The sequence below is a fragment of the Balaenoptera borealis genome (genome assembly GCF_965194805.1).
Source record: "Balaenoptera borealis genome assembly, chromosome: 14".
NCBI lineage: Eukaryota > Metazoa > Chordata > Mammalia > Artiodactyla > Balaenopteridae > Balaenoptera > Balaenoptera borealis.
This window is the reverse complement of record NC_138875.1, coordinates 27512197-27536650: the sequence shown is the minus strand read 5'-3', so window position 1 is coordinate 27536650 and position 24454 is coordinate 27512197. Positions and strand designations below refer to the sequence as shown.

Genomic DNA, 24454 nt, shown 5'->3' with positions numbered 1-24454 from the left:
GAGGATAACAATACTAAAGTTCAAAAAGATAACAAATGGTCCACAGTGGGTTTCCTACCTGAGTGGGTGTGGCCAAGCCCTCCACAAAGGAAGGAGTGATGTTGCCTGCCACGATCCAGCTCACCAAAGAAGAGAGCAGACTCCGGTCACAGTGGTAGCCCAAAGCATTCTACACCAGGGGGAGCATGTGGAGCAGAGAGTGGAGGCTTTAAACAACACAATCAATGAGCTTTTCAAGAATATCAGCAATTACCTTACTACAATGGAAGATTCTGGTAAGACACAGATTTCAGTAATTAGTCCACCAGCAGTTACAATCCCAGGCTGCGCATTACAGCCAAATGTAACGAGCAGCGCTCCTCCTGGGGTGTCCTTCCTTTGGCTTTATGAGGATCTGCACTTAGCAGACTACGGTTACTGGATAAGACACTGTTAAGGCAGAGCTTTAAAAAGGCAGTGGCCACAGAGCAGTACTGAGAAGGGTGCATGTGGGGGAACCTCCTTAGAGGACTACTATCTAGCTGACGACTGAAAGATAAATTCTCTAACAGGTTTACCTTATGTTGCTGGTAGAGCAATTTCTGCACACAGTCTTCCTGCATCAGCTGAAAAGCTGTTTTACACAAATGGTCCATGAGGAAGAGGATGGGTTGTTCTCGGTACCAAAGATGTTGGCTTATAAGAGCCTGAACCCAGAACTCTAATACGGCAACCGGGCCCACTTCATTGAGCTGAGTGCTTACAGAGATGTGGGCCTGCGGAGAAAGGGCTCAGGTGACGTGAAAGGTAATAACCAGCCTCCCATTTTTAAAACACTAATAAAATAATACCTACCGGGGCTTCCCTGGTGGCGCAGTGGTTGAGAATCTGCCTGCTAATGCAGGGGACACGGGTTCGAGCCCTGGTCTGGGAAGATCCCACATGCCACGGAGCAACTAGGCCCGTGAGCCACAACTACTGAGCCTGCGCGTCTGGAGCCTGTGCTCCGCAATAAGAGAGGCCGCGATAGTGAGAGGCCCGTGCACCGCGATGAAGAGTGGCCCCCACTCGCCGCAACTAGAAGCCCTCACACAGAAACGAAGACCCAACACAGCATAAATAAATAAATAAATAAGGTAACTTACCATAAAAAAAAAAAAAAAAAAAAATAATACCTACCTCCACTGGAAAACCCAGATCTGTTGACCTTCTTGGTCAAAAGCACTGTGCCAAGTGCTTTGAAATGACCAACACATAGACATGTTAGCACAGGGGTGTTTGATTGGGAAGGCGGGGAAGGGTGTACTTAGGGGCTGACAGGGCCCTGACCTGGATCATGCTGTTGAGAAGCTTCACGTTGTCCCCATGGCTGGCTCCTGTCAGGTGCTGTGCCACCTTGTGGGTGACCTGCTGCGTGACACCCTGAGGGACACCGATGTCCAAGTGTAGGAACAGGAGGAGGTGTGACAGAAACCTGCCGAGCACATAGGACAACGCACTTTACCTTCCAATCGGAAGTCAACAGAATTTCCAGTGGCTAATTACTTAAGAGAAACAAAAAATACTGACGTGTCCCATTTTTAAACCAAAGCTCTATTTAGGGATTCTGATAAATCTTCAGGAATTTCAGAAGAATAAAGTTTTCCAGTTTGACGTGGGTTAAATCTACCCATGTAGTGAACAGACCTAAGACACACAAACCCGTGCAAGTTAAAGAGCATTAGAGGGAAAACACCCAAAGCGCTGCTCTATCCCCTCCCAACCCCCACTAACGAGAGTAGAGATGTCTACAGAATCACTCTGCAATCTTTCATGGGGTGTCAACTCCACATAAAGTGGCATATGGAACACTGCGGGGGGGTGGGGCACGGATACCACCACATTTAAGTCACGGACATGCCCTCGGTTCCCTGGGTGCACCAGGCTCCGTCCTCTCTCAGGGCCTTTGCCTCTGCTGGGTTTTCTGCCTGAAACACTTCCCCACATCTAACCTGGCAAACTCCTACTCATCCTTCCCATCTCATCTGCAATGTCCCTTCCTCAGAGACTTCCTGACCCCTCCCCCCCCACCTAAAATACGTCTAACCCATTAACCTCCCTCATAGCACCATTGTTTTCCTTCGTGGCACTTAAAATTGGTAACTGCATCCTGAGGACGTGACCACTTCCTATGTGTCTGAGGGCAATGCCTGACCCTCCTGGCGCCCCATCGTACAGACGGAGGCAGCACAGAGGTTACTGCTGAGTGAGGGTGCTTCCCATTTCACAGGAGGTACAGCACAGGCCAAACTCCACTCTAGTAGAAAGGGAAAGCTATGACAGGAGAGGCGCAATGAAGCCCTGTAAGAGTTCAGAGGACAGAGCTAGCGCAGGCATTAGAGGGCAAAGGGAGAGACACAGAGGAGGAAACATCTGAAATGGAGCCTAGAAAGATTTACCTTTACTCAAAATTTAACAACTCCAGGGGCGGGGAAACAGCCCATTCAATCTAATTTTAAAATCTCTCAAAATCGCAAAAATCTAAAGACAATTTATTAAAATTGTTCCAGGCAGGCATCAAATTGCCTGTGTATCACTTAATCCTTACACTCAGCCTGTATGAGAAATGGCATTATCTCATCATACAAGTAAAGAAACCGAGGCTCTGAAAAGTGAAGGAACTCACCTGTGTTCACACTAGGAGAGCGATGGAGTGAGGACACAACTCAAGCCTGACCACCCTGAAAGCCATGCACCAACCAGAACACAAGTGGTCCCAGACTTGCTCAGGGCCACGAGTGCTAATTTTTCCAAAAAAGGTCCCTAGGCCCTAACCCATTCCTACTGAAGCAGACTCTCCAGGGGAGGAGCTGGGAACCCATACTTAATAAGCTCCCTCCCGTGATTCTCATCCCCAGGCAAGTCTGCGACACACTGTTTGAAATGACACACAATGGGAAAACTGTAATGTCCCCCTCATGCCTTTGGACGTACTACCTGTCCCCTGCCATACAGGCCTCCTCCACATCAGGCCTCACCTCCCCCTTCCTCGCTCTTCAAAAGGCTCCAGCCAGATGACCTCCTCCCGGCTCCCTGGACAGGTATTTTTCTTCCCACCTCTGTGCCTTCACTCAGCTCCTCCCCAACCTGGTCCTCTCCAGACCCTCCTCTCACCCCCTACGGATACTGAAAAAGCCCTGTCTTGCCATGTCCTCTCCACTGGCCCAACACCTACCTGCACTCCGAAGCTCAATTAGAAACGTACCTCTTGGGACTTCGCTGGTGGTACAGTGGTTAAGAATCCACCTGCCAATGCAGGGGACACGGGTTCAAGCCCTGGGCCGGGAAGATCCCACATGCCGCGGAGCAACTAAGTCCATGTGCCACAACTACTGAGCCTGTGCTCTAGAGCCCATGAGCCACAACTACTGAAGCCCACAAGCCACAACTACTGAAGCCCGCGTGCCTAGAGCCCGTGCTCCGCAACAAGAGAAGCCACCACAATGAGAAGCCCGCACACGACAACGAAGAGTAGCCCCCGCTCGCCACAACTAGAGAAAGCCCACGCGCAGCAATGAAGACCCAACGCAGCCAAATAAATAAATTTATTTTTTTAAAAAAAGAAGAAACCCACAAAGTCATATTTGTGGGTCATCTGTTGCTTCTGTTCACTGAGCATCCTCTGTCTCCCTTCTGCTAACACATCCTCTCATTAGGGGAACTGTCTTTCCTCCATGCTATAGAGTTGTGGCAGAGAGGGTCTCTCAATACAGAATCCCTATACACCTTCCTCTCAGGACTGGTCAATCCCACTGGTCAAGGTGACAGGCTCAGGGAGAGCACATGAGTAAGTCACACCAATCGGAATCATTATAAGGAACAAGGATAAAGAAAACCATCTGCCTTTCCCATGGGAAACTAGGATGATGCCTGGTTCTCTCTGTAGCCATGTACTTTCATTCCCCTGGAAAAAGTACACCTGCAAGAGAAGGTTTGAAAGAGAGAGAAGCAGGGCCAAGGGACCTGGGAGGGTAGATAAACAGAAAGGGAAATACTAACCCAGGGCCTCTCAGCTTTGCAACTACTGCCATGTTGGGACGGCTGGTTCCTGGGAGAGGCTCTCCTGTGCACTGTGGGATGTTTAGCACTATCCCTGACTTCTGTGCACTAGATTTAAGTAGCAGCCCTCCTCAATCCCCCTATAACCCCCTCTCCCAACCACCTGCCCTACCTGCCCCACCCCACCAGGTTGTGACAACCAAAATGATCTCTAGACATTACCAAATGTCCCCTGAGGGTCAAAACCCCTCTAGTTGAGAACCACCACTTTAGAATGACCTGTTGTTATCAAGAGCCTTTTTCCCCAATCACATGAGCCAATACATTCCCTTCCTGGTAAAACAAGTGTACACTGAATTTTCATCATGTGCAATTAAGAATCTTGATTCGTATCCATCCTTAATTCCTTCCCTCCCCAAGCAGCTATTTCTTTTACCCTAATTCCATATACTTTTACCATATACAGTTGACCCTTGAACCCACAGGGTTAGTGGTACTGACCCACCATGTAGTTGAAAATTCATGTATAACTTTTGACTCCTCCCAAAGCTTTACTAATAGCCTACTGTTGACCAGAAGCTTTACCAATAATATAAACTGTCGATTAACACATATTTTGTATGTTATATGTATGATATACTATATTCTTACCATAAAGTGAGCTAGAGAAAAGAAAATATTACGCAAATCATAAGGAAAATACATTTACAGTATTGTACTGTATCTATTGATACTGTAAGTTTACATCATCTGTTTACAAGATGAATCACCTGTCAGTACCTACATCAATATTGTCTTATATGTTATAAAACACTGTAGATGCTATACATGCTAACACTAGACATCAAAAACGAAAAGACGATGTGAAAAAGAAATTCATATTTATTTACAGGTAGAACAATTCCTGCATTGATAATGAAGAAGCAGCAATATGATTGCTTTATGGTAGCCTAGTATAATCAATACGATTGTTTCACAATCATCTAGCCTATATACTAATGAATGAATCGTTATAAAAATTTTGTGGCATAGAGTATGACAGTCATATTCATAATACAGTATTAGAAACACTGTTACATTTTTTAAAAAACCACTTACCTGTGATGACAGCCTGATATAGTTTCTCAATTACGAGAGAGGCATACTGTACAGTAGTATAATTCTTTGAAAGCAAAGTTATAAAACAGTAAGAAAAACACAGTATTAATTTTATATTAAATCTCTCTCACCTTATGCCTATGCAAGGATAGGCTATCCACTTCAATACCAGTCTGGCACAGCATGTGCTACATGATGAATACTTAGGTGATGATGATGATGATGACACAAAAACATCTCATACAGTCCTGGCCATACGGTTGTCAGATTTTCACACAAAGACACACATATACACAACAGGTAAGTTTATCAATTGTACAGCATAATGATCATTTATTATGCATTAAGTGGAAGTGGATCATCATAAAGGTCTTCATCCTCATTAGCGTCATGTTGAGTAGGCTGAGGGGGAAGAAGAGGGGTTGGTCTTGCTGTCTCAGGGTGGCAGAGCCGGAAGAGGTGGAGGAGGTGGAAGGGAAGGAGGAGAGGGAGGCACACCTAGTGTAACTTTATAGAAATATATCGAAATTTCTGACTTCTTTGCTTTTTCATTTCTCCAAAAATGTTTCTATACAGTATCAATTCTTCCCCCGTTTGCTTTAGTTTCAGTGCTCGCATCATAGAAGGGTCCATGTCATAAAAGAAATCAAAATCAGTCTTGAATAATCAGAACCTTCTGGCAGATTGTCTAATGTTAATGCTTTCTGGCACTGCTTCTTCTACGTCTTCTTCCTCATCATCTGGCACCGGTTCAGAAGCACTCACGTCAATCAAGTCATCTTCTGTTAACTCCTCTGGTGTGGTGACTATTAGTTCTTGAATTTCTCTAAGACCCAAATCTTGAAACCCTTCCCCCACTCCCAGCCCCAACTTCTTTGCCATATCTACCATCCCTTTCATGATTTCCTTGATTGGCTTTGTCATAAATCATGAAGTCATGCACATCTGGACACAGTTTTCTCCAGCAGGAATTTGTTTTGGGCTTGATGGCTTTCATGGTTTTCTATAACAACAATGGCACCTTCAATGGTATATTCCTTCCAGACTTTCAGGATGTTCTATCAGGGTTCTATTCCATAGTGCTGACAATCCTTTCCATAGAGTACCATGTACAATGAGCCTTAAAGGTCCTTATGACCCCCTGACCTAGAAACTGAATTAGAGACGTTGTCTGTGGGGGCAAAGAGACTGCTGTGACACCGTCGGTGTTGAACTCATGGGGTCTGTGTGGCCAGGGGTACTGTCCGATACCAAAAGAACTTTAAAAGGCAGTCCTGTACTGGCAAGGCACTTCTTGACTTCAAGGACAAACCATTGATGGAAACAATCAAAAAAAAAGGGTTCTCGCTGTCCAGGCCTTGTACAACCAAGAGACTGGCAGCTGGTGTTTATCTTTTCCCTTCAAGGCTGGGGGGTTAACAGCTTTACAGATAAGGGCAGTCCTAATCGTAAACCCAACTACATTTACACGAAACAGTACAGTTAGCCTATCCCTTCCTGCCTTCAATCCTGGTGCTTGCTTCTCTTCCTTGCTAATAAACGTCCTTTGTGGCATTTTTTTTCCCCAGAATAGGGCACTTTCATCTGCATTAAAAACCTGTTCCGGCATATATCCTTTCTCCTCGATGATTTTTGTAATGGCATCTGGGAACTCGTCTGCTGCCTCTTGGTCGACAGAAGCTGCTTCTCCTGTTATCTTGACATTTTTTAAGCCAAAGTTCTTTCTAAAATTATCAAACCATCCTATGCTGGCATTAAATTCTTCAGCTTTAGATCTTTCACCTTCCTTTTGCTTTAAGTTATCACATAATGACTTTGATTTTTCTCTAATCATATTAGGGTCTATAGGTATGACTTTCTTATAGCCATCTTGTGCTCCACACAAAAGCTACATTTTCAATATGAGATAAAAAGGTATTTCACAAAAAGTACAACATTTCAGAGCCTGCTGGTGTAGCTGCAGTGACAGCTTCATGAATTTCCTTTTCTTTTTTTTACAATGGTTCCTACTCTGGATTCATTTATCTTGAAATGACAGGAAGTGCAGCTGCAGACTTCAATCTATGGTACATATCAAGCAATTCAACTTTTACTTGTAATGTCATGACTTTTCTCTGCTTCTTGGGAGCACTTCCAGAATCATTAGAGGCACTTCATATGGGTCCTATGGTGTTACTTAAGGCACTAAACACAATGAAAATGACGCGAGAACCGCAAGAGGTCACTTTTTACTGTGATGCACAATTTACTGGAGAGACAAACCGCTCAGTCGGAGAAGATTAGCGTCACAAAGCGTGTTAGGCGGATACTCAACACTTGAGCTCACCTTCATAGCAACAGGAGGTGGCTACAAAATTATTACAGTAGTACAGTATGCAGTTGTAATTTAATACTGCACCTTTACGTCTGTTTATATTTCTCTCAACCATGAATGGCATCATGCATGGTCTGTGTTTGTGTGTGTAAGTTTTGATAAATTTTAACTTTGTATAATAGATTTGTGTATATTTTATGGTAGTAGATGATAGAATAGACTAGTATCTACATTTATTTTATACATTCATGACATACTTTTTTCCTAATTTTTTTCAATATTTATAGGCTACATTAGTTCATCTATGAGTTTTTTCAAATAGTCACAAATCTCCAAAAAATTTTCCAGTGTATTTATTAAAAAATATCCTCGTATGAGTGGACCTGCACAGTTCAAACCCGTGTGGTTCAAGGGTCAACTGTAATGCAAATGCAATCTATATCCCCTAGCATGGCCTTGCCAATATTTTGCTTCATAACTTTGTGATTACTTCAGAAGTCTTATTTTCTCCACAAGATTATCAATGTCTCATGTGATGAGCACCTTCCTGTGTATCTTCTGTTTATAATACTGCCCCATGCACACTGCAATTAAAAGCAACGTGTTTTGCTATTGCTACAACAGCAAAGCCATTTGCTGCTCAAGGTCAGAAGCACTATTCCCAGTTTCATGGAAACCACCACCCTTTTCAATATTAATAAGCTATAAGCAACCCAAAATTAAATGACAAAGGGAAGTATCTTTCATGACAATAAAACTAGAATCATTATTAGAGTCACTGTTCATCACTCTGCATTCTAAAATAGGCAGGACGTTTTCTGCCTCATAAAAAATACACTATTGAGGGCTTCCCTGGTGGCACAGTGGTTAGGAATCCGCCTGCCAATGCAGGGCACACGGGTTCGTGCCCCGGTCCGGGAAGATCCCACATGTCGTGGAGCGGCTAGGCCCGTGAGCCACAACTACTGAGCCTGCGCGTCTGGAGCCTGTGCTCCGCAACGGGAGAGGCCGCGACAGTGAGAGGCCCGCGCACCGCAATGAAGAGTGGCCCCCGCTCGCCGCAACTGGAGAAAGCCCTCACACAGAAACGAAGACCCAACACAGCCAAAACTAATAAATAATAAAAAAATTTAAAAATTTAAAAATTAAAAAAAAAATACACTATTGAAATATCATTCCCTATATTATACCTGAGAAACCAGAGAACATAGTCATTTTGTACTCGCTGGGCTGTTCTCCACTTACTGCTCATTCTTTAGAAGGTAATACTGGCAAGGGTAGAACAAAGGCAGAATCTTATCCAGGACATGGACCACTGTTTTCAAATGCCTCGACTGGACCAGAATTCCCAAGAGTGGGATGCCTTCTGCACAGAACTTCTCAATGCTATGGAAAAAGAAAAAGGCAATGAGCATATGAGGTAGCCAGTTCATAAACTGATGTTCTTCCAATGCACTATCAGTCTACACGCTACCCAGATTATCTCAGGTCTCCAACACATTTATGCATACCCAAACTTCACACAGAAATGCTAGAATCAGAACTCTAGAAGTACAAAGGAACTTAAAAGTTCATTTATATTATCATTTTATACGAAAGAAAGGTGAAGTATCATGGCCCAATTCACACAGTTTCCTGGTATAGGGTCAAATTGAGGACCCAGGTTTGCAAATTTCTAGTCCAGAGCCCTGGCCACTTCGCTTCTCAAATGGTGCTTCTTCTAAGAGTCACGGGGCTCTCATTGTCTACGTAGTCCCACAAGGTATTATAGCAAAGATTCAAAAATGAGCTCAATCTGTCTGTATAATCTGGCAGAATTTTTCTGAAATCAATGTGGCCTAGAAATTTACTTATTTTTTTGACTCTTCAGAGTATCTATCCTTAAGAAATAATCTCAAATATGGAAGAAAATATGACAGATGATCCATGTAAAAATGTACTTTTCAGAATTATTCATAATTGTAAACTCAGAGGCATAAATGACTTAATGTACATTCTGGAAAAATCCATTCAATGGGAATATTACATAATCATCTTAAAAGTATGCATATGATGACCAAGGGCAATATGGAAAAATATTTCTGCTAAAATGGTACTAGGAAAAAACAAAACTTTATACTTCTAACTATAACTACTAGTAAAGAAGAGTTATACTGTACAGACAGGGAAAAAACAGGGATAATGTCACACTAAAATGCTCATTGTGTTGGAGTGGTAAAAAAGAGTGTTTTTTTTCTCCATTTTCCTAATTCTATAGTTTAGTTACACCACTTTAATTCTGGGGGGAAAAAAAATCTTTTCAAAAAATAAAAGTAATAATGCAAAGATTACGCCCTAAGGGGAACATTTACAATATTAGAAGTAAAAAACAAAGGATATATAAAATTATGCATATAGTACAGCTCTAAAAAAGATCCAAGGAAAACATATTGAATAAAAATAAACAGAAAAATAAGCAATGTTTTATTAAGATGAGAAAGATTCTGGGTGATTTTTTTTGACTACTGTTCTCTGTATTATATATGACTTTATATTCATGTACAACTTACGTCCTTCACACTCTGCCCCCAACCCTAAGCCCATTCATAAGATTGTTTTAAGTTGGTTCTAGAATCATCCCAAATGACCACAGTGGAGTTCAGCCCCAAAAAGAAACACTCTCACCCTCACACCCACTCAGGATTCAGGAATCAGCACTAAACCAGTATTTATTTTAGAGAGGACTCACAGCAGTATTAGTGAATAAAGAGCTACAATTCCAGAATAAATATAATTAGAGAAATCATGAAACGATTAAGTTCAGAGCACTACACTCAAAGAATCCACATACCAGACACTGTTCTAAGCATGTTAAACATCTTATAACTCACTTAAGCCTCATAAAGTAAGTCTGATACTATTATTATTCCCATTTCATAGATGAGGAACCTGAGGTACAGGAAACTGTGAATGACACTAGAGCTACTAGAAACGACGTAAAGAGTGCCTTCCGGACCCGGAGAGAAGATGGCGGAAGAGTAAGACGCGGAGATCACCTTCCTTCCCACAGATACAGTAGAAATACATCTACACGTGGAACTGCTCCTACAGAACACCCACTGAACGCTGGCAGAAAACGTCAGACCTCCCAAAAGTCAAGAAACTCCCCACGTACCTGGGTAGGGCAAAAGAAAAAAGAAATAACAGAGACAAAAGAATAGGGACGGGACCTGCACCAGTGGGAGGGAGCTGTGAAGGAGGAAAGGTTTCCATGCACTAGGAAGCCCCTTCGCGGGCAGAGACTGCAGGTGGCGGAGGGGGGAGCTTCGGAGCCACAGAGGAGAGCGCAGCCACAGGGGTGCGGAGGGCAAAGGGGAGAGATTCCCTCACAGAGGCTCGGTGCCGAGCAGCACTCAGCAGCCCGAGAGGCTTGTCTGCTCACCCGCCGGGGCGGGCGGGGCTGGGAGCTGAGGCTCCAATTGCAGGGAGAGGACTGGGGTTGGCGGCGTGAACACAGCCTGAAGGGGTTAGTGCACCATAGCTAGCCGGGAGGGAGTCTGGGAAAAAGTCTGCAGCTGCCGAAGAGTCAAGAGACTTTTTTCTTGCCTCTCTGTTTCACGGCGCGCAAGGAGAGGGGATTCAGAGCGCCGCCTAAACGAACTCCAGAGACGGGCGTGAGCCGCGGCGATCAGCACGGGCCCCAGAGACGGGCATGAGACGCTAAGGCTGCTGCTGCCGCCACCAAGAAGCCTGTGTGCGAGCACAGGTCACTCTCCACACCGCCCCTCCTGGGAGCCAGTGCAGCCCGCCACTGCCAGGGTCCCGTGATCCAGGGACAACTTTCCCGGGAGAACGCACGGCGCGCCTCAGGCTGTTGCAACGTCACGCCGGCCTCTGCCGCCGCAGGCTCGCCCCACATCCGTATCCCTCCCTCCCCCCGGCCTGAGTGAGCCACAGCCCCCGAAGCAGCTGCTCCTTTAACCCCATTCTGTCTGGGCGGGGAACAGACGCCCTCAGGCGACCTACACGCAGAGGCGGGTCCAAATCCAAAGCTGAACCCCGGGAGCTGTGCGAACAAAGAAGAGAAAGGGAACTCTCTCCCAGCAGCCTCAGAAGCAGCTGATTAAAACCCCACAAACAATTTGATGTGCCTGCATCTGTTGAATACCTGAATAGACAACGAATCATCCCAAATTCAGGAGGTGGACTTTGGGAGCAGGATATATTAATTTTTCCCCTTTTCCTTTTTTTGTGAGTGTATATGTATATGCTTCTGGGGGAGATTTTGTCTGTATAGCTTTGCTTTATAATAGCTTTATTTTACTTCACTATATTATATCCTCTTTCTTTCTTTCTATTTTTTCTCCCTTTTACTCTGAGCCGTGTGGATGAAAGGCTCTTGGTGCTCCAGCCAGGCATCAGGGCCGTGCCTCTGAGGTGGGAGAGCCAACTTCAGGACACTGGTCCACAAGAGACCTCCCAGCTCCACGTAATACCAAACGGCAAAAATCTCTCAGAGATCTCCATCTCAACATCAAGACCCAGCTTCACTCAACGACCAGCAAGCTACAGTAATGGACACCCTATGCCAAACAACTAGCAAGACAGGAACACAGCCCCATCCATTAGCAGAGAGGCTGCCTAAAATCAGAATAAGGCCACAGACACCCCAAAATACACCACCAGACGTGGACGTGCCCACCAGAAAGACAAGATCCAGCCTCATCCACCAGAACTCAGGCACTAGTTCACTCCACCAGGAAGCCTACACAACCCACTGAACCAACCTTAGCCACTGGGGAAAGATACCAAAAACAACGGGAACTACGAACCTGCAGCCTGTGAAAAGGAGACCCCAAACACAGTAATATAAGCAAAATGAGACGACAGAAAAACACACAGCAGATGAAGGAGCAGGGTCAAAACACACCAGACCTAACAAATGAAGAGGAAATAGCTAGTCTACCTGAAAAAGAATTCAGAATAATGATAGTAAGGATGATCCAAAATCTTGGAAATAGAATAGACAAAATGCAAGAAACATTTAACAAGGACGTAGAAGAACTAAAGAGGAACCAAGCAACGATGAAAAACACAATAAATGAAATTAAAAATACTCTAGATGGGATCAATAGCAGAATAACTGAGGCAGAAGAAAGGATAAGTGACCTGGAAGATAAAATGGTGGAAATAACTACTGCAGAGCAGGATAAAGAAAAAAGAATGAAAAGAACTGAGGACGGTCTCAGAGACCTCTGGGACAACATTAAACGCACCAACATTCGAATTATAGGGGTCCCAGAAGAAGAAGAGAAAAAGAAAGGGACTGAGAAAATATTTGAAGAGATTATAGTTGAAAACTTCCCTAATATGGGAAAGGAAATAGTTAATCAAGTCCTGGAAGCACAGAGAGTCCCATACAGGATAAATCCAAGGAGAAACACGCCAAGACACATATTATTCAAACTGTCAAAAATTAAATACAAAGAAAACATATTAAAAGCAGCAAGGGAAAAACAACAAATAACACACAAGGGAATCCCCATAAGGTTAACATCTGATCTTTCAGCAGAAACTCTGCAAACCAGAAGGGAGTGGCAGGATATACTTAAAGTGATGAAGGAGAAGAACCTACAACCAAGATTACTCTACCCAGCAAGGATCTCATTCAGATGTGATGGAGAAATTAAAACCTTTACAGACAAGCAAAAGCTGAGAGAGTTCAGCACCACCAAACCAGTTTTACAACAAATGCTAAAGGAACTTCTCTAGGCAAGAAACACAAGAGAAGGAAAACACCTACAATAACAAACCCAAAACATTTAAGAAAATGGGAATAGGAACATACATATCGATAATTACCTTAAATGTAAATGGATTAAATGCTCCCACCAAAAGACACAGACTGGCTGAATGGATACAAAAACAAGACCCATATATATGCTGTCTACAAGAGACCCACTTCAGACCTAGAGACACATACAGACTGAAAGTGAGGGGATGGAAAAAGATATTCCATGCAAATGGAAATCAAAAGAAAGCTGGAGTAGCAATTCTCATATCAGACAAAATAGACTTTAAAATAAAGACTATTACAAGAGACAAAGAAGGACACTATATAATGATCAAGGGATCGATCCAAGAGGAAGGTATAACAATTGTAAATATTTATGCACCCAACATAGGAGCACCTCAATACATAAGGCAAATACTAACAGCCATAAAAGGGGAAATCGACAGCAACACAATCATAGTAGGGGACTTTAACACCCCACTTTCACCAATGGACAGATCATCCAAAATGAAAATAAATAAGGAAACACAAGCTTTAAATGATGCATTAAACAAGATGGACTTAATTGATATTTATAGGACATTCCACCCAAAAACAACAGAATACACATTTTTCTCAAGTGCTCATGGAACATTCTCCAGGATAGATCATATCTTGGGTCACAAATCAAGCCTTGGTAAATTTAAGAAAATTGAAATCGTATCAAGTATCTCTTCCGACCACAACGCTATGAGACTAGATATCAATTACAGGAAAAGATGTGTAAAAAATACAAACACATGGAGGCTACACAATACACTACTTAATAACGAAGTGATCACTGAAGAAATCAAAGGGGAAATCAAAAAATACCTAGAAACAAATGACAATGGAGATACAATGACCCAAAACCTATGGGACGCAGCAAAAGCAGTGCTAAGAGGGAAGTTTATAGCAATACAAGCCTACCTCAAGAAACAGGAAACATCTCGAATAAACAACCTAACCTTGCACCTAAAGCAATTAGAGAAAGAAGAACAAAAAAACCCCAAAGCTAGCAGAAGGAAAGAAATCATAAAGATCAGGTCAGAAATAAATGAAAAAGAAATGAAGGAAACAATAGCAAAAATCAATGAAACTAAAAGCTGGTTCTTTGAGAAGATAAACAAAATTGATAAACCATTAGCCAGACTCATCAAGAGAAAAAGGGAGAAGACTCAAATCAATAGAATTAGAAATGAAAAAGGAGAAGTAACCACTGACCCTGCAGAAATACAAAAGATCATGAGAGATTACTACAAGCAACTCTATGCCAATAAAATTGACAACCTGGAAGAAATGGACAGATTCTTAGAAATGCACAAACTGCCGAGACTGAACCAGGAAGAAATAGAAAATATGAACAGACCAACCACAAGCACTGAAATTGAAACTGTGATTAAAAACCTTCCAACAAACAAAAGTCCAGGACCAGATGGCTTCACAGGTGAATTCTATCAAACATTTAGAGAAGAGCTAACACCTATCCTTCTCAAACTCTTCCAAAATATTGCAGAGGGAGGAACACTCCCAAACTCATTCTATGAGGCCACCATCACCCTGATACCAAAACCAGACAAAGATGTCACAAAGAAAGAAAACTACAGGCCAATATCACTGATGAACACAGATGCAAAAATCCTCAACAAAATACTAGCAAACAGAATCCAACAGCACATTAAAAGGATCATACACCATGATCAAGTGGGGTTTATCCCAGGAATGCAAGGATTCTTCAACATATGCAAATCAATCAATGTGATACACCATATTAACAAATTGAAGGAGAAAAACCATATGATCATCTCAATAGATGCAGAGAAAGCTTTCGACAAAATTCAACACCCATTTATGATAAAAGCCCTGCAGAAAGTAGGCATAGAGGGAACTTTCCTCAACATAATAAAGGCCATATATGACAAACCCACAGCCAACATTGTCCTCAATGGTGAAAAACTGAAACCATTTCCACTAAGATCAGGAACAAGACAAGGTTGCCCACTCTCACCACTATTATTCAACATAGTTTTGGAAGTGTTAGCCACAGCAATCAGAGAAGACAAAGAAATAAAAGGAATCCAAATCGGAAAAGAAGTAAAGCTGTCACTGTTTGCAGATGACATGATACTATACATAGAGAATCCTAAAGATGCTACCAGAAAACTCCTAGAGCTAATCAATGAATTTGGTAAAGTAGCAGGATACAAAATTAATGCACAGAAATCTCTTGCATTTCTATACACTAATGACGAAAAATCTGAAAGTGAAATTAAGAAAACACTCCCGTTTACCATTGCAACAAAAAGAATAAAATATCTAGGAATAAACCTACCTAAGGAGACAAAAGACCTGTATGCAGAAAATTATAAGACACTGATGAAAGAAATTAAAGATGATACAAATAGATGGAGAGGTATACCATGTTCCTGGATTGGAAGAATCAACATTGTGAAAATGACTCTACTACCCAAAGCAATCTACAGATTCAATGCAATCCCTATCAAACTACCACTGGCATTTTTCACAGAACTAGAACAAAAAATTTCACAATTTGTATGGAAACACAAAAGACCCCGAATAGCCAAAGCAATCTTGAGAACGAAAAATGGAGCTGGGGGAATCAGGCTCCCTGACTTCAGACTATATTACAAAGCTACAGAAATCAAGACAGTTTGGTACTGGCACAAAAACAGAAATATAGATCAAAGGAACAGGATAGAAAGCCCAGAGATAAACCCACGCACATATGGTCACCTTATCTTTGATAACGGAGGCAAGCATATACAGTGGAGAAAAGACAGACTCTTCAATAAGTGGTGCTGGGAAAATTGGACAGATACATGTAAAAGTATGAAATTAGAACACTCCCTGACACCATGCACAAAAATAAACTCAAAATGGATTAAAGACCTAAGTGTAAGGCCAGACACTATCAAACTCTTAGAGGAAAACATAGGCAGAACACTCTATGACATACATCACAGCAAGATTCTTTTTGACCCAGCTCCCAGAGAAATGGAAATAAGAACACAAATAAACAAATGGGACCTAATGAAACTTAAAAGCTTTTGCACAGCAAAGGAAACCATAAACAAGACCAAAAGACAACCATCAGAATGGGAGAAAATATTTGCAAATGAAGCAACTGACAAAGGATTAATCTCCAAGATTTACAAGCAGCTCATGCAGCTCAATAACAAAAAAACGAACAACCCAATCCAAAAATGGGCAGAAGACCTAAACAGACATTTCTCCAAAGAAGATATACAGATTGCCAACAGACACATGAAAGAATGCTCAACATCATTAATCATTAGAGAAATGCAAATCAAAACTACAATGAGATATCATCTCACACCAGTCAGAATGGCCATCATCAAAAAATCTAGAAACAATAAATGCTGGAGAGGATGTGGAGGAAAGGGAACACTCTTGCACTGTTGGTGGGAATGTAAATTGATACAGCCACTATGGAGAACAGTATGGAGGTTCCTTAAAAAACTACAAATAGAACTACCATAAGACCCAGCAATCCCACTACTGGGCATATACCCTGAGAAATCCATAGATCAAAAAGAGTCATGTTGGGCTTCCCTGGTGGCGCAGTGGTTGAGAATCTGCCTGCTAATGCAGGGGACACGGGTTCGAGCCCTGGTCTGGGAAGATCCCACATGCCGCGGAGCAACTAGGCCCGTGAGCCACAACTACTGAGCCTGCACGTCTGGAGCCTGTGCTCCGCAACAAGAGAGGCCGCGATAGTGAGAGGCCCGCGCACCGCAATGAAGAGTGGCCCCCGCTTGCCACAACTAGAGAAAGCCCTTGCACAGAAACGAAGACCCAACACAGCCAAAAATAAATAAAAAAAAAAAAAAAAAAAAAAAAAAGAGTCATGTACCAAAATGTTCATTGCAGCTCTATTTACAATAGCCAGGACATGGAAGCAACCTAAATGTCCATCGACAGATGAATGGATAAAGAAGATGTGGCACATATATACAATGGAATATTACTCAGCCATAAAAAGAAATGAAATGGAGGTATTTGTAATGAGGTGGATGGAGTTAGAGTCTGTCATACAGAGTGAAGTAAGTCAGAAAGAGAAAAACAAATACAGTATGCTAACACATATATACGGAATCTAAGGGAAAAAAAAAAAAAAAAAAAAAGGCCATGAAGAACCTAGTGGCAAGACGGGAATAAAGACAGACCTACTAGAGAATGGACTTGAGGATATGGGGAGGGGGTGGGGTGAGATGTGACAGGGTGAGAGAGTGTCATGGACATATATACACTACCAAATGTAAAATAGATAGCTAGTGGGAAGCAGCCGCATAGCACAGGGAGATCAGCTCGGTGCTTTGTGACCACCTAGAGGGGTGGGATGGGGAGGGTGGGAGGGAGGGAGATGCAAGAGGGAAGAGAAATGGGAACATATTGTATATGTATAACTGATTCACCTTGTTATAAAGCAGAAGCTAACACACTATTGTAAGGCAATTATACTTCAATAAAGATGTTTAAAAAAAAAAAAAAAAAAAAAGAGGGAAGAGATATGGGAACATATGTATACGTATAACTGATTCACTTTGTTATAAAGCAGAAACTAACACACCATTGTAAAGCAATGATACTTCAATAAAGATTTAAAAAAAAAAAAAAAAAAAAGAGTGCCTTCCAAAGGGCCTATATAACATCTCTCCCCTTCCTAGTACATCAATTCTACCCTCTTTAACTGGCTTTCAAATTTGTCCATAATTACCTGGTGACCTCCATTCACCAACAGGAAACACAGGCCAGGAGAGTTTTGTCAACACTTCCCCTTCCCTCCCCCTCCTCCACCCAGCCAGATAGAATGAAATATGGAGGGGAGGAGGCGGGGTGGGGAGGAAGAAATAGGTGAGGGAGGTTAAGAGGTACAAACTTCCAATTGCAAAATAAATGAGCTACGGGTATGAAATGTACAGTGTGGAGAATACAGTCAATAACTATGTAATATTTTTGTATGGTGACATATCGTAACCAGCCTTATCGGGTGATCAGTTAGAAATGTACAGAAATGTTGAATCCCTATGTTGTGTGACAGGAACTAACATAGTGTTTTAGGTCAGTTATACTTCAAAAACAAATAAACAGGGCTTCCCTGGTGGCGGAGTGGTTAAGAATCCACCTGCCAATGCAGGGGACACGGGTTCAAGCCCTGGTCTGGGAAGATCCCACATGCCGCGGAGCAACTAAGTCCGTGCGCCACAACTACTGAGCCTGCACTCTAGAGCCCGTGAGCCACAACTACTGAAGCCTGCGTGCTTAGAGTTCATGCTCTGCAACAAGAGAAGCCACTGCAATGAGCAGCCCACTCGCTGCAACTAGAGAAAGGCCGCGTGCAGCAATGAAGACCCAACACAGTCAAAAATAAATAAATACATAAAACAAACAAACTCACAGAAAAAGAGATCAGATTTGTGGTTACTAGAGGCTGGGGGGAGGTGGGGGGGGTGGAGGGACGGGAAATTGGATAAAGGTGGTCAAAAGGTACAATCTTCCAGTTATCAGATAAATAAATACTAGGGATATACTGTCATGTACATAATAATATAATTAACACTGGTGTACATTATATATAAAAGTTGTTAAGAGAGTAAATCCCAAATGTTCTCATCACAAGAAAAAAAAATATTTCTTCCTATTTCTTTTTTTTTTTTAATAGATCTTTATTGGAGTATAATTGCTTCATAATACTGTGTTAATTTCTGCTGTATAACAAAGTGAATCAGCCATACATATATCCCCATATCCCCTCCCTCTTAAGCCTCCTTCCCATCCTCCCTATTCTTCCTATTTCTTTAATTTTGCATCTATATGAGATGATGGATGTTCACTAAACTATACATTTCATGATGTATCTAAGTCAAATCATTATGCCATACACCTTAAGTTTATACAGTGCTGTATGTCAATTATATCTCAATAAAACTGGAAGAAAAAAAAGAAATACCTATGAAGTAGAAGTTCTGGAAATACAGAGATAAACAAGACGACGCCCCTACCATGTCCCTACCATTAAGGAACACACTGTCCCAAAAGAGGAGGAGAAACGATTACACCTTAAGCACCCTGCTCAGAAGGCACAGGTGCTGCAGGGCGGGAGTGGGCGGGCCTTGGGCAGAATCTTCAACACCGTGGGCACTGATCACCTGGGGAAGGTAAGAGTCACCACTCTGCTCCTTAGCCCAGGACATCTTCTCTAATTAATAAGACTCCTCTCCAAAGCTTAGCTCCTCCATGAGGGTATCCTGCTCTAGTGATCTCTCCTTACTTTAAATTCTTTCTGCCCATACTCTTGAGAGGTTCTCAATCTAGGCTGTACATTAGAATCACCTGGAGAACTGGCCCTTAGATCAGTTAGATCAGGATTCTCACTCTCTTCCCTGTATTGGTATTTTTAGAATCACTGCAAAAGTGATTCTAAATGGTGGTCAGGATTAAGAACCAGAGCTCTATTCGTATCATCCAGCCCATGATTATATTCTTCAGTACTGCCAATTGTTTTACGTCTCCTGTGTCCACTAAGCTGTCAACAACCTGAGGACAGCTATCTAACAATTCCATATCTCTCCTACTTCACAGCACAGGCTGAACACTAATAGCTCACAGGACAACTGGCATGCCACTGAAAATATACTGAATATGGAAAAAGATGTTGAAATCAGGTTGCTAAAAAGGTGTTACAGTGAATCTAAAACACAAGAATCAGAAAGTATAGGCCAAAGATGTTTTAGAAAACTGGATAGGCTAAATAAAATTAATACATTGCAGGGAAATGATCCTTAAAGAAAAGGATTTTTAACTACCTGAGAATTCATGCATTCAGTTACTTACTGCACCAGATTCAGTCTTCATCACTAGGGATAAAATACCACAAGACAAACATGGTTCCTGAGTCCTAACCTCATAGAATGTCTCTGATAAAATTAAACAGACAACTACAATATAGTGTGATAAATGCTACAATGGAAGAAACAGACACAGCTATGGGCTCATACAAGAGAGGCACTTGACCTGATCAGGCATTTCATCCCCTTGGGTAGGTTTAGGGTTAGCTTCCTTTATACCTGGGAAGGCTGGGTTGGGCTGCCATCACTTTAAACAAAATTCAGTACAGGTGACCAATTATTTTTATTTGACCACTATTCTGAGGAACTGACTCTGTCTACTGCTGACATAAATATCCCACGCTGGATGATAGGTATAACTCTCTTGATAATGCAACAAGGTGATTTTCTGTTACAAATCCATCTTATATGAATTTGGGCAGCATTTCCCCGTGATGAGCTATTAATCGAGGCTTATTATTTGGCCCTGATTACCCCTAGACAGATGTGATGGAGGCCTCAGACCTTGGGATGTGAAAGATGAGATTCCAGAATCACTGACTACAGGTTCAGCAACCCTAGAAGTTCAACACAAACACTGTACCTGTGGCCCACAGCCGTCATAGCTAAGGCCAGATAACAGCCAATGGGCATGCCCGCCTTAACAGCCTTCAAGAGAGGATGAAACGTGGGTGACTCTGTCACTTCAGGCACAGTGCTGGAGAACGGAACAGTTGCACAATTCTGCTGTATTCCATAATCATTTTTGTGCAGTTTTAACCTCAAGATCAAGTTCCAGGCCCATTGGTTAAATGACGTCTCAGGTGTCTCTCCATATCGAACAATACTGGCCAAATATGAAACCTAAAACAATTATTTATTTTAAACCACATTAGTCACATACACATTAAATCAGTAAGCTCACCCACCCATCTCTTTTTGTAATCAACAACGCCGTCAAAAGAAAGGACATAATGCTTACTGGTACTCAGTGTTTACAGCGCTAAATTAAAGCAGTTTCTCACTCAGAACTGACCACTTCTGCTTATTTGCTAGTCACTTTGTGAACCTGGTCTGGGTCAGCTCAAGCAAGAGTAATAATATGAAAGTTGGTATGCAACAAATCGTGTGCTGGTAAAAAAATTTAACAACCAGTTGGAGCATGGGGGCTGATTTATAAGGGTTTGCCCACTTTGGTAGCATAAAAACTCCCACCATGGTCAACTTCAAGCCACCAGCAGGTTAACAACCAGACCTGCAAAGTTCCTAAAAATGTAATAATCAGTTCTCCAAGCCAGTATGAGCCAGCTCCAGCACACTGCTGTAGCTCAACTCAAATTCCATAATACTAAAATGGTCATATGGAGGCTACTTCTTAAAGAAAAATCTTTCTCCAACCATAGAACTCAATTTCAATATCTTAAATTGCCAGAAATGTTCTTAGGAAACCTAAGGGTAAATGTTGTAACTTTATCCACCCAGGTCATTTATAATAAAGGTTTACGTCCTCAATACATAAAAGAAGGAAATACCTGCTTCATACTTTCAGAAAGAAGCCCAGCATATGGCTTCTGTGCAAGGTACTTCTGGTACGCCTCAAGAATCATTAAAGCTACTTCAGCATGGACTGCTTGATCCAGATGAAGAGTCCCCTTTTAAAGAGAAAAATCATCACAAACATGTCATCTTGATTTTTTTTGGTTACACCTTTGAACTAAAAGATCAGTCAGGATAGTAAAAAAGAACCTTGAATGCAGAAGTTTAATTTTCCAAAGCTCACACCCCCTAACAGTGAAATTATAAAATGACAATAGGAAAAAGAATTGAAATCTTTAAAGAACCACTACACTGCACCAGTTAGGTGTGAGCCCGAGTCACCCCCAATCCCAGTCATAAAAGGTATCTTTGAATGCAACCCCCAACCCCCACCCTAAAATCTCCATAAATACTTTGGGTTACAAGTTTAAGGGCATTGTTAAGAACCAGGAAGATGTTGAATTATTATTAACTAAACAGAAAGATACTTAACAATTTAAGTCTACATTCCCTTTCCTTGTTCTGTCATCAGTGAAAATATAAAAAATACTCAACAGCACAGGTAAAATACTCCTGCAGGAGCTTGAAGTTGCCTACCAAATTTCCCACCCAATCTTCCTTTACAGCCTGAAGAAATACATTCCCTAAGCCTCCCAGAGAAGAGCACTTTCCGAACGCTAACAAAAGAACAAGAAGAGGGCTTCCTTGGTGGCACAGTGGTTAAGAATCTGCCTGCCAATGCAGGGGACATGGGTTCGAACCCTGGTCCGGGAAGATCCCACATGCCGCGGAGCAACTAAGCCCGTGCGCCACAACTACTGAGCCTGCGCTCTGGAGCCCACAAGACACAACTACTGAGCCCGCGTGCCACAACTACTGAAGCCCGCACGCCTAGAGCCCGTGCTCTGCAACAAGAGAAGCCACTGCAATGAGAAGCCTGTGCACAGCAACAAAGAGTAGTCCCCGCTGGCCACAACTAGAGAACGCCCATGCACAGCAATGAAGACCAAAGGTAGCCCAAAATAAATAAATAAAATAAGTAAATTTATTTATTAAAAAAAAAATGCTGCTACCTTAAATGAACGAGGAGACACTCGAGGAGACTGTGCATGCAGCTCTCTGGAAGAGGGGGGCTGGGGCTTCTGTTCACAAGTCAGAGAAGGCGAAGGTGGAGCAGAGCCCCCGGCAGCTCTCACCCACCAGCACTTGAGTGAGAAAAGACCCGGATGAGCCCATGAGCAGACCAGGTGGTCAGGGACACCCTGGAGGAAAAGCTCCCTGGTTTCAGTTTCCTCATCTGTACAACAGGGGTCATGTTCACGCCAAGCACACAAGACGGCTGAGAGGACTAGATGACTCGCTCAGAACAAAAGCTGGCAGATAGTTAGAGAGGGCTGAGTTCTCTTCCATTTTCCCTTTAAAATGTTTAAATATTTTGATCAAGAAGCTAACTAATAAGGCCTAGGGTAAAAAGGCAGAAAGATCTTAACAGTCAAAATGCCTTGATATTGCATCTTTGGAGACATATGATAGGTAGCAAACTCTTAATAATAATAAACTATTCTGAACAAAAACTACCACCACTAAGACCTTAACATGTGCCTAGAACTGTCCTCAATGTTTTACGTGTCCTAGCTTGCTGAAACCTTACAACAGCCCTCCGAGGCAAGTCTGTTAACGTGAATGCGTATAGATGAGCAACTGAGGCCAGAGAGCTCAGGAAGCTTGCTCAGGGTCACACAGCCAGGAGGTGGCAGAGCTGGGATCAGAACCCAGGCAGGCTGGCTCAGAGCTCAGGCTCTTCACCAGTGCACAGTGTTTCGGAAGACAAGTCTGGCAATGACACACAATACGAAATGTACAAGGAAAAAGGACCAGACGTAAGAGTGGCAATTAGGAGGAACTGCAGTAAATAGCCAGAAATAAAACAACAGAAACAAATTATCCAAGGAAAAAGGGAAGAATTTTCAGTGTGGAGCAATTTATCTTCACTTAGAGGATGTTCACTCTGCAAAACAGAACTAATTAGAGAAGATCCTAAACTCTGACGCAGCTAAAAGAATTTGCAGACCTCGCAAATGGTACTCAAAAATGTTAATGTTTTGAGAAAATGTTTCTTTGAAACTGACCCTCAAAGTGGTCCAAAGTGTGTGGACCCTCCAGTCTCTAGGGAACGGTTTTAATACATACCTGTTCACCAAATCCCCAATTTAGTCCTTCTAGAATAACACAGGCCAATTTATTCTTCACCGTTGTCAGGTTATAATTCAATAACCAATCCCGAATCACAGCTATCTCGGAGGCAGAAGGTCGCCAAAGATACAAAGGTAGTTCTTTAAACAAGTATAAAGAAACCTTATTTAAAAGAAAATGATAATAATTAAAATCAAGACTTAAGGACAATCCTGGATTACTACAATACTATATTATTAAAGTGCTTACAAAATTTTTCTCCAAAAGGAAGTGGGGTTTTGTTTTTTAGACAGTGAAATGAACAACCAAATCAAATGAATATTAAAACTAATGAACACCAAAAGCACATTTTGCAATCCTTTGTAAAGGTCAAGCTTTTTTTCATATGTAAACTGGTACACTTCCATTAAAAAAAATCACCATAATAAGATCCAAATTTAAAGTCATGATAAATCAGTGGAAAGTCATTCATTTCACAAAAAGACTTAGCACTTTAAATAATTATTTCTTCTATGTCATTTAAAAAATTATTTCTATTAGCTTCAAAGCATTCTAGGAAGAAGATACAAGGAGTGGATAGGGGTAAAGATGAAACAAGATCAACAAAGAGTTGGTATTTGTTGAAACTGGATGATA

General features: G+C 42.1%; 1 protein-coding gene across 4 annotated transcripts in view; it reads right to left on the bottom strand.

Annotated features, from left to right (window-relative positions):
• The window catches only part of EPG5 (ectopic P-granules 5 autophagy tethering factor), a 136283-nt gene that overhangs the window by 71251 nt on the left and 40578 nt on the right, over positions 1–24454 (bottom strand). For all 4 annotated transcript variants that reach the window (XM_082353305.1, XM_082353306.1, XM_082353307.1 and 1 more), the window contains exons 14-20: positions 23816–23980; positions 21622–21741; positions 20694–20953; positions 8675–8815; positions 1309–1453; positions 558–755; positions 59–169 (exon numbers count right to left, since the gene is read on the bottom strand). In XM_082353305.1, coding sequence (XP_082209431.1) covers positions 59–169; positions 558–755; positions 1309–1453; positions 8675–8815; positions 20694–20953; positions 21622–21741; positions 23816–23980 — 1140 coding nt within the window. The remainder of the gene's footprint in view (positions 1–58; positions 170–557; positions 756–1308; positions 1454–8674; positions 8816–20693; positions 20954–21621; positions 21742–23815; positions 23981–24454) is intronic.